This window comes from Choloepus didactylus, chromosome 7 (genome assembly GCF_015220235.1).
Source record: "Choloepus didactylus isolate mChoDid1 chromosome 7, mChoDid1.pri, whole genome shotgun sequence".
Taxonomy (NCBI): domain Eukaryota; kingdom Metazoa; phylum Chordata; class Mammalia; order Pilosa; family Megalonychidae; genus Choloepus; species Choloepus didactylus.
Genome location: NC_051313.1, coordinates 109,626,366 through 109,640,965, shown reverse-complemented (window position 1 = coordinate 109,640,965; position 14,600 = coordinate 109,626,366). Strand labels below are relative to the sequence as shown.

The 14,600-nt window shown below is 48.6% G+C and overlaps 1 protein-coding gene across 6 annotated transcripts in view; it reads right to left on the bottom strand.

The window, feature by feature from the left end:
• Positions 1–14,600, bottom strand: part of CCND3 (cyclin D3) — an 86,414-nt gene that overhangs the window by 8,615 nt on the left and 63,199 nt on the right. For 2 of the 6 annotated variants that reach the window (XM_037842096.1, XM_037842098.1), the window contains exons 1-4: positions 6,751–8,666; positions 5,663–5,878; positions 2,594–2,753; positions 1,900–2,036 (exon numbers count right to left, since the gene is read on the bottom strand). In XM_037842096.1, coding sequence (XP_037698024.1) covers positions 1,900–2,036; positions 2,594–2,753; positions 5,663–5,878; positions 6,751–6,948 — 711 coding nt within the window. In that variant the 5' untranslated portion in view covers positions 6,949–8,666. Of the gene's footprint in view, positions 1–192; positions 1,413–1,899; positions 2,037–2,593; positions 2,754–5,662; positions 5,879–6,750; positions 8,667–14,600 lie in introns of those variants that run through there. The other 4 variants (XM_037842100.1, XM_037842101.1, XM_037842099.1 and 1 more) reach the window with 3 other exon arrangements.

Genomic DNA, 14,600 nt, shown 5'->3' with positions numbered 1-14,600 from the left:
GGTTTTTCTTGGAATGCATGTCACATTATAGCAGAATTGACTATATTTGGGGTAGAGACCAAATGGCCCATAGGGTGTGTAAACTGGCTCTTTATGAATAAAGCTTGCGCACCCCAGCTTAAGACCTTTACCTTCATACATTCTAGAAATAGGTTTTTATCCACACCACCATTCATCCCAAGAAGCCAAGGCCAATTTTATTCCGGAATCTTTATTACGGTAGCATGATGGTCCTGGGCTACCAGCCTGGACCCTGTGGCCGTAGGAAAGACCTGTGTCAACAGGGCTTGCCTCCTTCTCCAGACAGCGGGCTCAGCCACCTCCAGGGCATCCCTGCTTCATCCTCCTCACTGGAGAAGGAGCAGAGACCAAAGGGAGAGGAGGGCATGGCCCCACCCCAGGCTGTAGCAGCTCCTTGGCCACAAAGATTCTCTAGCCAGTAGCAGAGGGGAGGAGAAACAGCAACCACCAGGGTTACCACCACTTGGTGGGGTACATGGGCCCCACCGCACCCTCTTACAGTTGTATACAAAGCAAATTAATAAATTAATACGACTTCTTTCTTCAGCACCGACCCCTCAATCACACGGGAGAAGCTGAGTGAAAAGCAAAGCAAGGAGGAATTCGTTGGTTCTGGTCCCTCTGATGGAGGCCTAGGCCCCTCTCTCTGGGAACAGCTGTGAGCATGGATTATTCAGGTGTTTCCAAAGGGTGGTGACCAGCCATCCAGACTATTTCCCCTTACACAGATCAGAATGTCTGAGATTTCCTCTTTAGAAGGACTCCCATCCAAATGCAATAACCTAGAAGGGGCAACACCTTTTGAAGGCACTGAGGCATTTTGGCAGTTGAGAACTTGAAAGCCCCAGCGAGAGAGGGGCCTCAAAAGAGGATGCTGGTGCATGTGTTTTACTTGCTTCAATTCTGTCCTTGACCAGCCTGGACCAACCCTAGCTAGAGTAAGGGAAGGAGCTGGCCAGAGGCAGGGGTGGGCAGCAGGGAGAGGGGAGGGATAGGCAGGGGAAGAGAAGCCTGACTTGCCACCCAAATGCAGCTCGTCTGGCCCCTTAGTGCACAATGCAAGGATAGGTAGGACTTGCCTCTTCGGCTTTGCAAGGGGCAAATAGGAGCCCCCTCAGGCTTCAGACATAGGTGGCGTGGTTCACTCCTGGAGGGCAGGGGTGGGGGTGGGGGGCAGTGTCCCCTCCTCTGCTCTTCATGGCCACCAGGGGCCCTTTCCAGGGCTACAGTTGGATGGCTGTGACATCTGTGGGAGTGCTGGTCTGGCTGGACCCCTGGCTGCTGGATCCCCTAGGGGCTTTGGGCACTGGGCTGGGGCTGGTCTGGGCGGCTTCTCTGAGGCTCTCTCTGAGCGCAGCTTCGATCTGTTCCTGACAAGCCCGCAGGCAGTCCTGGGGACATGGAACAGTGAGGGACCGCTGGGTGGAGCAGACGAAGGTCCACTTCCCTCGCCAACCCCCCAGAGTATCTGGCAGCAGGTGCAGGGGAAGGACAGCTCCCAGTGCACAGGGAAGTTTGGGGAGGTTAGGCCACAGCCCAACCCCAGGAATCAACCTTCAGTTCTCAGAAACTGGCAAGAGGATGTGGCAAGAGGGTGTGAGAGCAGCCTTGCATCCGACATCAAGTCCCCCACCCCCATTCCAACACACCACTTGGCAAGAAACAGGTACCCAGGGGCAGGGCCCTTCACCCCACCCAAAACACTTGGCCTTCTCTGACCAAGGCAGGAGATAAAAAGCCACAGAAGCCCCAATGCTTGGGGGCCTGAAACCAGGAGTCAGGACAAGGTTGGGGGTGAATGACCCCCTCTGCTGGAGACTCAGGGAATAGTGCAGTTTCATGAGCGGACCCGCTACCACCCAGCTCCCCAGCACTCACCACTTCAGTGCCCGTGATCCCTGCCAGCAGCTCCGTGAGCTCATCGCCGGATATGGAGCAGGCGCCCAGGCCTTGCACTGCAGCCCCAATGCTGCCTGTTGCAATCATGGATGGTGGGTACATAGCAAAGGTATAATCTTGGAAAGAGAAGAGGGAACCATGAGACAAAGAGTTACTATTCCTCAGAAAGTGCCAAGCACCATGAACAGAGCAGGGAACATACTGGAAAAGAACAGCAGTGAGCAGTGTAAGACATCAGCAAGGGAAGAAGGCAGGAAGAGGCCTCTTTATCCTAGAGAGATCAGGGCCAACACCAGAATTCCCAAGTCACGGATAGTCCATTGGTTGTCCTGGCCAGGGCTCGGAATGAATGAGACCCTCCCTGGTATAGAAACACAACTAGGATCAAGAAACCTGAGTTCTGCTCCCACTTCACTGGGAGACCTGGGATGAGTCACATCCCCTTTGTAAGCCCTGAGTCTCCCCATCTAAGATCCCATACAGTTCTGATTACGTTCTGCTGCTTTCTATGTTGAGTCTGGGGTTCATTGAGGATTTAATTTTCACAAATGAATTTTGAGAAGCATATAAACTGGAATCCCCTAATTATTTACCCTTGCAAGTCTTCTGATTTTTTTTTTTTTTTTTTTTTTTTTTTTTTTTGATTTAGCAAAAATTAATGCAGGGTACTTACCTGTGGCACAGAGGGCCAAGAAGGTCTGGGCATGCTTTTTGACCAAGGCCTGCCGGTCATGGGGCAGAGAGAGCCGGTGCAGAATCAAGGCCAGGAAATCATGGGCAATCACAGCAGCCAGGTCCCACTTGAGCTTCCCCAGGACCAGCACCTCCCAATCCTGGGGTTTGGGCGAGAGGGTAAGGTCAATGGCTGAAGCAAGAAAGGGGAGGGAGTAAAACAGAAGTCTCACAGGGAAGGAAACCCATCAAACTTGAAGCTCAGGACCCCAGTTCTGCTTCTGGGGTTAGGGACTGGCACTGCAGGGGGGCAGTTGAGGACAAGGAAGAAGAGCTGAGGGCATTTGCTTTAGGCATCTAGTGATCATTTACTAAGTGTCAGCACTAAGGGCTTTCTTTACATGAACTATCTCTTTTAATCCTATTTGATTATCTTTAGATACAATGTTTGATCCTGTTTGATTATCTTTAGATGACAGTCAGGCCATCTCCTGATTTCATTCAGGGCTCTAAGCACTTCTACAGCCAGGGCTGAGATCACCACTAGCCTGTCTCCCAACTCTGCATCCCAGCCAAGTCCATACCCTCTTAAGGAATGGGCATGAGGCCACATCTCTGAAAGAGCCACTCAGCCTCTCCTGAGGTTCCTCAAAGGGGAGGTTGCCTAACCCAACCCACATCCCCTTGGTGGGACATTGGGGGTGGGCCCACCCCACCCTGCCCCCTTGAACAGGAACCCAGAGAATGCTCATAGTCACTTGAGCTCCAGGAGGAGAAACAGAGGCCAAGGCAAACAGGAGGGTCCAGATGTTCCCTGAGGGACCAAACCCCGTCCCCACCTACCCAAGCCTAGAGACCATGGCTAGGTCCTGGACAGAACGGGAGTCCCCCCCCAATCTGCTCATCTGGGGTTCCCAGCCCTGGCCCCATTTCTGAGTTGCACACATGAGGATTTCTTCATTGTTTTATCTCAGGAAGGAACTCATGTGTTTGACCCCTTACTGAGGCAGAAATGGCAACCCCACCCAACCTCTTCCAGGCCCCCAGCCACAGCTGTTCCCCTCTTGGCCCCAGCCTAGATGTCATCCTCCCAAATCAGTCCCAAGTCCTTCACAGGGCTTCACAGAAAATAGCCTGCCCTCAAGCAAGAAGAAGTTGAGCAAAGAAGGTAGGATTTTATTCCCAGTGCTTGTCCCAATGACCAAACTCCTAACTGAGGAATGAACAGAAACCACCCAGCCTCTAAGGAAGCAGCTGGAAGGCAACTTGGAGTGAGGTGCCTGTGGGGTCCTGGGTGTGGGAAAGAGGACACTTGCCCTGTAGCAGAGACAATCCCTGAGGATTCTAGCCCTAGCTTGGCAGAGGACATACTCCTGGGAGTGCTTAGCTGCAGTGTCTGGCAGCTTCCATCATATATATCCCTGGCCTTCAAGGCCACCCACTGAAGCTAGAAAACCCAGATTCTAAACTCACCCACTTCATTGCAATGCTGAGGCAGGAAACTTCCCTCCTCCTCTGGACCTCCCACCTTTTCTGCTGCCCAAGGATTTGGACTGACTAGAGTTCTCCAAGGTCCCTTCCAACACTAATCTTCTAGGAAGTTGTTTGCATACTCCACCCCCGGCTCAGGCAGAGGGGATGAGGCAAGAGTGCTTTTGCCTGTTTGGAAAAACTCCCCTCATTCAGACATATATACACCATTCCAGTCTTTTCACAAAAAGGAAGTCTTCAACCTCCAAACCCCTCCAAACATCTTGCTTGCCGGTCCTGGAAACCAGCTTCCCCTTCAGACTTGCCAACAACTACCAGATTCATCACAAAGAGCTGTAGGGCCTCCCAGATTCCCGACTCGGGCCTCCTACTCCCATCTCTGAGAGCTACTTGGCAGGAAGAGGAATCCTGTTCCTCGGACTCACAGCAGTCAGAGGCCCCAGTACCCTGGCTTCCCAGGCCAGCCAATCACAGCAACCTGCATGCTGCCTTCCTCCCTGGGAGATGGGGCCCAGAGACTTCTCTCAGGGTCAGAAGACTTGGCCAGCCATCGAGCAAGGTGGAGGAAGGTGCTGCCTCACCCACCCTCACCCCCAAACCCCCCAGGAAATGATCTACAACATGCCCTAAATAACCTCTTCCAGATTCAGGCAGCTCCCTCACCTCCGCCCAGGCTCAGGAGGTCAAGAGAACTGGTGATTCTCCTGCCTTGCCTCAGGAGGAGTGCAACCCAAGTTCCCAGCAAGAGGCCCAGGGAGCCACTTCCCAAACCACAGGGGTGACAGCAGCTCCCCACAGTGTTATGAAAGACCTTGGTCAAAGTGGGCGGACCAGGGAGGGGGCATCATTATCACATCGGAAGCAGCTGCAGCTCAGCTCCCTGTCTGTCCCTCAGCCCAGGCCTCTGGCTAAGGGGAAAGGGGGAGATGTTTCCACCAGGCTCAAAGCAGCTGCTCAAGTTCCTCAGAATGAGGACAGGGAATGGAGGATTAGGAAGGAGGTCTTTTCTGGGATATAAGGGGAAGTAAAGAAGGTAGGATGAAGCATCTCAGCCCATCCTCAGAGCAATCAGGGTCTGGCTCTAATCTGCTCTGGGAGGCTTTTCTATCACAAAGCCCACACCCAGATGAAGACTCGACCAAGGCAGCTCCCTCCTCCACATGAAGCACATTCCCCTCCCCTCCTCCAGTGGGGGTGTGCAAACATACCCTTCTGATGCCAATAAATAACTCATGGGGGCTGTGCAAACCCAGAGGCAAAGTAATAGTGTCTGAAGACATGCAGTTTTGCTTATTGCTGTCTAGAGGAAAGACCAGGAAGGAGGGCGCCCCCTGGAGGTCAGGAGGAGGAGGGAGGATTTGTTCATGCTGGCAGCTCAGGCCTGGGCTGAAGATGCCCTCACCATCAACCAGTGCCCCATCTCTTGGTCCCCGGAGTTCCTTTCAAAAAAGAGCCTCGGCTTGCCTCAAAGGCTTTGCTCCCTCCCTTAGAGGGCATGAAGGCCTCTGAGGTCTTTGCTTTCCTTTTCCTGGGAAGTGGGAAGGTAGTGGGAGAGGGGGAGGGAGCAGAGGTTACCCACCCGCAGCTGGCGGGGAGAGACGGAGTGGTCGGTGTAGATGCACAGTTTTTCGATGGTCAGGGGCGTGGTCTCACGCAGCTTGGAGGCCAGCAGCATGCAGACCGCACCCAGGAGCTGCAACTGCGCCTTACAGGTAGGAACGCAGGACAGGTAGCGATCCAGGTAGTTCATGGCCAGGGGGAAGACTTCCTCCTCACAGCGCTGCTCCTCACACACCTGGGGGAGGGCTCACAGTCACTACTAGGGCAGGGGTGAGGGAAAGGCAGCAGCACTACGGGGGAGGGGCGCTGGGGGGAGGTGGAATGGGGGGCAAAAATGGGAGAAGGGTTAAGGTACAGACAGTGACCACCAGAACCAGTACAGAGAAGGATGCATCTTCCCCAAGGTGACTCTCCTCCCCCCCCCCACTTCCTCTGCGTTACCTCCCCCTCCCCGAGGGGGGAGGACAGAGGAGACCTTCCTTCAGTCTGTCCCTTTCCAACGACTCCAAAATGAAGCTCCCCTCCTCCACAGCGAGAGGGAACGGAAGAGGCACCCATGGTAGCCCGGAGAGCTGGGACCTTCCCCTCAATTACCATCACCCATTGCACACACCCAAAGGGAAGGGAGGAGACTCCCGCACTTTTCATTTCCCTGACGGCCGGAACAGTGCGCGCGCCACCCCCACTGCTTTCTCCGCCAGAACCCCGCGACAAGACACAGGAACCGGCTCTGGGGCGGGGGCGGACGTGTCCAGAGTTTTCCAGACTCGCTCTCCCGAGAAGACTGGGCGGGGGAGGGAGAGACGCAGAGAGACGCCGGAGGGGAGAAGATGGCCCTTGTCCCGCTTTCCCGGTCCGAAGAACCAAGGGTTAGGGTGCCAAGTGACATGTCGGAAGGAATCGATCATGGTTGGGGAAGGGAAGGGAACATCACGTAGGTAGCCTGCTAGGGTGCCCAAGTGAAAGGCTAGGCCCCAGAGGTCTGGGCGGCCGAAGCATCTTCCTGATTGTGGTTGGGACCGGGATGCCCCGATAGGGCTGCCGGGGGATATCCGGAGTCGGGGGTGCGAGGGGTGCGGGGGAGGGGTGGGCCTGTCCCGAAAGTACCTCCAGCATCCAGTATGCCAGCATCTTCCGCATGTGCGGCTTGATCTCCCTCTGCACGCACTGGAAGTAGGAGGCGCGGGGCACGTAGCGCTCCTCCAGGCGGAGCAAGCTCTGCAGGACACGCTGGTCGCCCAGCAGCCGCGGGTCCGGCCCGGCCCGGGGCGCTTGCCGGGTGCTCTCGCAGCACAACAGCTCCATTCTCGGGCAGCGCACCGGCAGGGCGGGAGTGCGGGCTGATGAGCCAGAAAGCAGGCCGCGGGCAGGAAAGCGCGGGGCGCGGGTCTGGCGCTGGCGCTGGCACTGAGCGGCGGAGCCCCAGCCCGCGCGCCACCCGCCCGCGCGCGCGCCGCTTCCCTGACAGGCGGCCCGCCCCTCGCGACGATGTAGCAACCGTGGAATGCTCCGTCGTCGCAACGTTCAAGAGGCGGAGCCGCCAGCGCCCCAGACGGAAAGGGCCGGCAGGGCTCGCCCCCCTCCCCCCACTCGGGCGGCCGCATTGACTTCCGGGCGCCCCGGGCCCTCCTGAACCCCCGGTGGAGAGAATTTTCTGGGAGGTGGGCCTCTTCCCACCAACGCAGGCCTTCCCTTTTTGCTTCTCTGACTCTAATCGCCAACGAAAGAATTTTCTCCAGAGGTTACTCATTCATTCATATATTCATTCATCAAACCCTACCTCACCGGCTGCAAACTCTAGGAAATATAATAAATAACTAGTTCTTACTGAACGCTGTTTTAAGCACTTAACATGTATTAACTTATTAAATCCTCACGAAAACTCTAAGTTAGGTAGTATACTTATTTTACAAACGAGGAAACTGAGGCACAGAGAGGTTATAAATGTCATACAGGTAGTCTGCGGCAGAGCTGGGTTTGGAAATCTGGCCCTGTGGCTCCAGAATCTGTGCTCTACACCACTGCTACTCAAACTTTGGTCCCCAGATCAGCAACAGCGCATCACCTGGGAGCTGGATAAAATGCAGACTCTCAGGCCCCACCCCGCCCTGCTGAATCAGAATCTGCATTTTAACAAAATCCCCAGGTAACTCCTATACCCACTAAAGTGAGAGAAACTTGGTCTGAATCAGCTCATTACAAAAATACAACAGGATGGAAAGACGGAGATTCAAAGCCTCGCCTTGTCATTAAATTGACTGTGTGGCCTTGGACAAGCCTTTCAAGTCAGCCTTAGTTAGTTTCTCTGTTGGGGAAAACGTGGGTGAAGGAAATAGATCCTCACCGAGGAAGCTTTTTGTTCAGGCTCTATAAAACCTGCCATTTGCCATTTCTTCTCCACCTCCCAAAACTTTGGGAAACTTTGTTGTGTTCCCCAAAGCTGGATTCCACAAGACTAAGAGGCAGACCACTGGCCCCAGTAATGCTCCAAAAGAGAGAAGTCCTTGGGGATCCCTGCCTTTCCTGGGGAGCCTCACACTTAGGAAACACTAAGGAAGCAAGTTAGTAGAGCAATGACAATGTATAGAAGAGGCAAGTCCTATGCTACCTATGCGTTTTCTCAATGAATTGTTCTTTTTTATATAATAAATTTTGTTGCATTTTTCATATCACGAGAATATTTATTTGCATTCTGGAAAATGTAGAAGATACAGATTAGCAAAAAAAAAGGAAAATAATAATCACTTGTAATTTCACCATCCAGAGATAATCCTTTAAAGTGTCTATTTTTCTAATCTTTGTTCCAGGAATAACACACACACAGTCACAAAAATGGGATCATCAAAAACTGCTTTGTAAGTTACTTTTTTCATTTAAAATATACCATTAACACTTTTCCATGTCAGTAAATAGTGAACATCATTTTTAAGGGCAACATAGAATTTCATGGGGTGAATGTATCATGATGTATTTTACCAAATGGGTATGTATATTGTTGGAAATTTAAGCTGTTTCTAGTTTTTCCCTATTAAAAAAAAAAACAAAACTGTAAAACATTTCTGTAGTAATATCTTTGTGCACACTCATGCTTATTTCTAGAAGTGGATTAATCTCTAGAAGTGGAATTTCTCAATCTAAGGTTATGAAACATGCTAAGGCTTTTGATACAATTCTTATTACCAAATTTCCCTCCTGAAAGGCTGGACCAATCCACTCCCACCAACACTGGGCACAGGCATACCTCAGAGATATTGTGGGTTCAGTTCTGGACTACTGCAGTAAGAATATCACAATAAAGCAAGTCACACAAATTTTCTGGTTTCCCAGTGCATATAAAAGTTATGTTTACAGTTAACTGTAGTCTGTTAGCTGTGCAATAGCATCATGTCTAAAAAAACAACATATATACTTTAATTAAACATGACAGACATGAAGTGAGCACATGGTGTTGGAAAAATGACACCAATAGACTTGCTCGAAGTGGGGTTGCCAGAAACCTTCAATTTGTAAAAAAGGCAGTACCTGCGAAGCGCAATAAAGTGAAGTGCACTAAAACAAGGTATGCCTGGGAATCTATAAAATATCTTTGCCAACTGGAAAGATGAAAAGCAGTTTGGTTATTAGTAATAATAAATATATTTTGACATTATTAGACTTTATACTTCTTTTGTAAATTATTCATGTCCTTTGCTCATTCTTTTATAGGGATATTTGTTGTTTTCTTATTGATTTAAAAGCATTGACCCTTTGTCATTTTTTTATCATATGTCTTACAATTTTTAATTCATTGTTTGCCATTCATTTTTAATTCATAGTGGGATTTCTTTTAACAAATAGAAGGTTTTTATTTCTATTCTTTAAACAAAAGAGGTTTTCCTCTTTAACATGTAAATCTTTACCTATAATTATTCAGTGTATCATATTAAATGGAACTTCAGCTTTATTTTTCTCAGATGATTAGTCAACATTTTTCTCAAATGATTAGTCAGTGGCTGTCCTTTATCTCACTCATTTCCCTGCTACAAGCATTCCCAGGCCTGGTTCTTGCATTTTAGATGATGCCTTATTTTGGTTCTTCATGGCCAGACTTTCACTGGAATCTGGCCCTCAAAATTCCTGCCACTTTTGTTTAAAGAACCTCATCTGGTCTTTACCCCAATAAAAGGCACAAAGCTTCTGAGGAAGATGCAAAAGCTCATTTGATCTGAAATAACTACTGCCCTCCACTTCTAGAGAACAGAACTCAACGACAGCAAGAGGGATGTAAGTAAGATCGCAGAGAAAACTGCGATAAGACAATGATATGGGAAAGAAGAAAGAGTAGCAGAATCTCCTCCTCTGCAGACTGTTAACAATAGGACAGGGAAAAAAGCAACAGGGCAGGTCCTCTCCTTGCCTTCCCCATATCCTCAATCCCCCCTCCATCATTGGTTACCCCATTTTCTCCACCTGAAGTATCCTCGTTGCTCAATCTATTTATTCATCCTTCCAGAACCAGCTGGTGTCCTACCTCCTCCAGGAAGCCTTCCTAGAACAGTTTAGCTACAGAAACTAACCCTCTGGCTTCCAGACTTCTGCTGATCCCATTGCACATGCCCTGGCTCTGGATATGCTTTCTCTTCCCAGCCAGAAAATGAGCTCCTCTAAAGGGGAAGAATATCCACATGTATTGAGATCCAACTTTGTGCCAGGCACCAGGCAAGGCATTTACAACCCACCACCTCATTTCACTCTTCCCAATACCCCTCTTAAGGTTGTTTTCAGATGGGAAAACAGGTATGATGGGATTAAGTGACTTACTAAAGACCTATTTAGCCTCTCCAAAACCACACCCCTTATAATGCTACACTGACTCCCCTGAAGGACGGGACTGTGTCCTAAATGCCCATGTTTCCTCTGCAGGTCGTAGCACTGTGCTATGACCACAAGCAAGAATAGAAGGCTTTTCTGTTGTGCTTACTATGTTCCAGGCTCTAAACATACTGATATGCAATAAATCATTTCATCTTCATAACAACCTTACAAGTATCCTATTATTGCCCCCTTCCCCCTGAAAGGGGAACCAATACTCAGAGTAGCTAAGTACCTGCCCAAGGTCACATAGCTAGTCAGTGGTAGAGGCGGGATTCAACCCAGGCCATCTGGATCCAGAGCCCATGCTCTTAACCACTTCATTCTCCTGCCTCTTGTGCTATTCCATGAGCGTGTGTATTGATTTATTAATTGTTGATTTATTAATTGAGCGAGGGGCACACAAAAGCTGCCCAGTCCTGGAAGCTGGGGTGTTTCTTACACCCTGGGAAAGGCAGCTCCCGGGGAGCAGAGCTTTTTGAGGGCCACCTTTGCCCCACTCATAGCTGGGACTGCCATGCGTAGAGCTGGGCTCTCATCCTTGAGTGCAGGGTCCAAGGAGCCCGACAGCCACCAGCTGGCTGCCCGCTGAGGGGGCAGGTGAGCCCAACCCAGGGCAAGGGCAGAGGAGCTCCTGGGATGTTGGCTGATCTGCCTGGGAGCTTTACCAACTACCTCCACCTCAAAGGAATAAGGGCTCCGCTTCTTTCTTCCTTACAGAAGAAAAAGACAAAGCAATGATGGGGCCAATAATGTCAACAAGTTTCTGCCCAGGTGCATTCAATTAGGAAAAGTTAGTCAATGAAATGTCAGCTTAGAGGAAGGCTGAGAATGGAATGTCGCTGGCCATACAAGATGCCCCAAGGGGGAAGGATACAATGCTTTCTTCTTCCCCCTCTGCCTTCTCCCGCTCCTCCTCTTCGTCACTGAAATGTCCCCATCCCAGAACCAAGGAGGACAAAAGGTGATGGGTGAAGTCCATCACCCCATAGCCTACAATCCAAGACTCAGCTACTTTCAGATCCATTGAGACAGTAGGTAGAACCAAGCCTTAGGGCTGGTGGGCTTGCAGGGAGACCCCGTCATCCCCTAAACAAGGCTCTGGAGTCAGACTGCTTCAGTTCAAAGGCTGGCTCCACACCTTAGGACTTTGAGGAAGTATTGGAATCTGTCTTGTTCTGTCTTAATTTTCTCTCCTAATCAATGTGAATAACAAAAGTCCTGGCCCCAAAGAAGTGTTTTGAGGACTAAATGAGACAATGTGTGGAAAACATCTCACCCATGCCCGGCACAGGTGGTTTCTGTTATTATTTTTATTCCTTCTCTCAGAAAGTACCCTGTCCACTATGAACAGGCACCCAGAACCTCTTAGAGAAAAGCAGAAGTTTGAGTGGCAGAAGCCTTACCCCTGGCATGGCAGCTCTAGCCAACCTAGATAACCCAGCTCACAATGTGAAATGCATGGTCCAGGGTGGTGGTGAACGCTGCAGGGCCTGGGTCCACATTCTCTGCCACTCCATCCTCACTGGCTGTGTGACTTTGGGCTAGTTACTTCACCTCCCTGGTCCTCAGTTTCCTTTTGTGAAAATGGAGATAGTAGTAGCACCTCCTTCAAAGGGGCATTGTGAGATGAAATGGGTTAATCTGTGTAAAATACATAGAACAGGTCCTGGCACATGGTAAGCCCTTTCAAAAAGTTGTGATTGTGGTAGTTAAAAGCACAAACATCCTCATCTTTAAGGACTATTCATGATGATAAGTGTAATTCAGTGGATGTGAAGGTAACTGGAAAATAAACATCCCAGGATTACTACTGTGGTGGAGAATATTTGACAAATTTTTTGCTTAGGAAAGGTGAAGACAGAGTTGCAGCTGAAATGACTAGTTGACCAAAAGTGGTGGGATACACTGTTTGCCTAGTTCTCTGAGAATTGGAAAAACCTTTATAAGGGTACTATGTGTCCCAACTTATGACTGAAGTATTTCAAACCTTCAGAAAAGCTGTAAGAATGGTACAGTGAACACTGACTCACCCTTCACCTAAATTCATGTGCTCTAGAGTTGAACCATCTGAGATTCACAGACATCATGACGCCTCATCCCAAACTACTTCAGCCTGGGCCTCCTACAGACACAGCAGTCTCCCATGTAACCACAACTATCATATTAAAAAATTAAATACTGATACAATACCACCAACAAGTTATATGCCAACTTCTTCAATTGTTCCAATTACGGCCTTTATTACTTTTTTTTCCTTCTCAACTCAAGATCCAATCAAGAACCATGTTTGCATTCAGTTTCCCTAACACTTTCATCTCCTTTAATCTAGAACAGTTCCTGAGACTTTTTTTTTAAGTCTTAGATAACGATGGTATTTTTAAAAGCTGGTTGTTTTACGCAATTGCCTCAATTTGGATTTGCCTGTTGTTTTCTCATGATTAGATGCAGATTAAGTATTTTTTGGTAGAAATACCACAGTCATGTTGTATCTAAATGTATATTTTATTTTTAAAAAATCAAATATGAGGATTCAGGAGACACTTCAGGGCTTATAATATTTTGGGTCACTATTTTGAGCATCTGTTATACTTGAACAATATCTCAGATCAGTAACCTTCAAAACGACTCATCTAGTGACTCCCAGGGATGGAAATCTCCCTGGCAATGTGGGGCATGGCTCCCGGGGATGAGCCTGGACCCGGCATCATGGGACTGAGAAAATCTTCTTGACCAAAAGGGGGAAGAGAAATGGAGCAAAATAAAGTTTCAGTGGCTGACAGATTTCAAATGGAGTTGAGAGGTCACTCTGGAGGGCATTCTTATGTGCTATACAGATATCCCTTTTTAGGTTTTAGTGTACTGGAATAGCTAGAAGGAAATACCTGAAACTGTCGAACGGCAACCCAGTAGCCTTGATTCTTGAAGGTGATTGCATAACTATGTAGTTTACATGGTACATGGTGTGACTGTGTGATTGTGAAAACCTCATGGCTCACGCTCCCTTTATCCAGTGTATGGACAGACGAGTAGAAAAATGGGGACAAAAACTAAATGAAAAATAGGGTGGAATAGGGGTGGTAGTGGAATATTTTAAGTGTTCCTTTTTACTTTTATTTTTATTTCTTTTGGAATCAGAAAAATGTTCAAAAATTGGTTGTGGTGATGAATGCACAACTATATGATGGTACTGTGAATAACTGTACACTGAGGATGATTGTAGGGTATGTGAATATATCTCAATAAAACTGTATTTAAAAAAAAAACATTAAAAAAAAACCTGCTCATCCATTCCTATCAGTAAAAACTTCCAGCACACTCTCATAACATATATAGAGAATGCATAATTTATAAACTATATCCACCTGCTAATCTATTATGCACATTATAGTACATACTAATAAATATTAAAAAGACAAAAATACATACAAATAGAAATTCTCATATTTTCTTCCCACACTACAGAGTTCACTATTTCTTACTATCCAGCTCCCAAGACAGGCTTGACTATTGATCAGGAAGGAAACTCTCCCACTGAGTCTGGACAGCCTTTAAAAATCTCCTCAATACAATCCTCTAAGCAAAACTACCAAATCAGAGCTGGCACGTGAGTTTACCTGTTTTCTGTTCCTGTTTTTACATAGGAGGTTGCCTTCTCAGCAACTCCACATGGATGTCCAACAGGCATCTTAAACTCAACTTCTCCAAAACTGAGATCCCAGTTAATATGCCCGTCCCGCCCTCCACCCATCATCCCCTTCCCCCCTACCCAGAGACCTTCTCCTCTCACAGGCTTCCCTGTCTCAGAAAATGGTAACCCCATCCTTCCAATTGCTCAAGCCAAAAAACTTGGTGTCATCCTTGATTCCTCTCTCTTAGAACCCATATCCATCCATCAGCAAATCTTAGGAGCTCTATTTCCAAAGTATCTCCAGAATCTAACCTCTTTTCATTAACACCACCGCTACCTCCTTGGTCCAAACTCAGTTCCTCCTTTTCCTTACTGGTCCCCTACATCCAATCCATTACCCATTTCTGGTTGGTTCTAAATCCAAACTGCATCTCTAACCCCCCTCCTTTTCTCTATTTTCCCTACCTCCACCTGG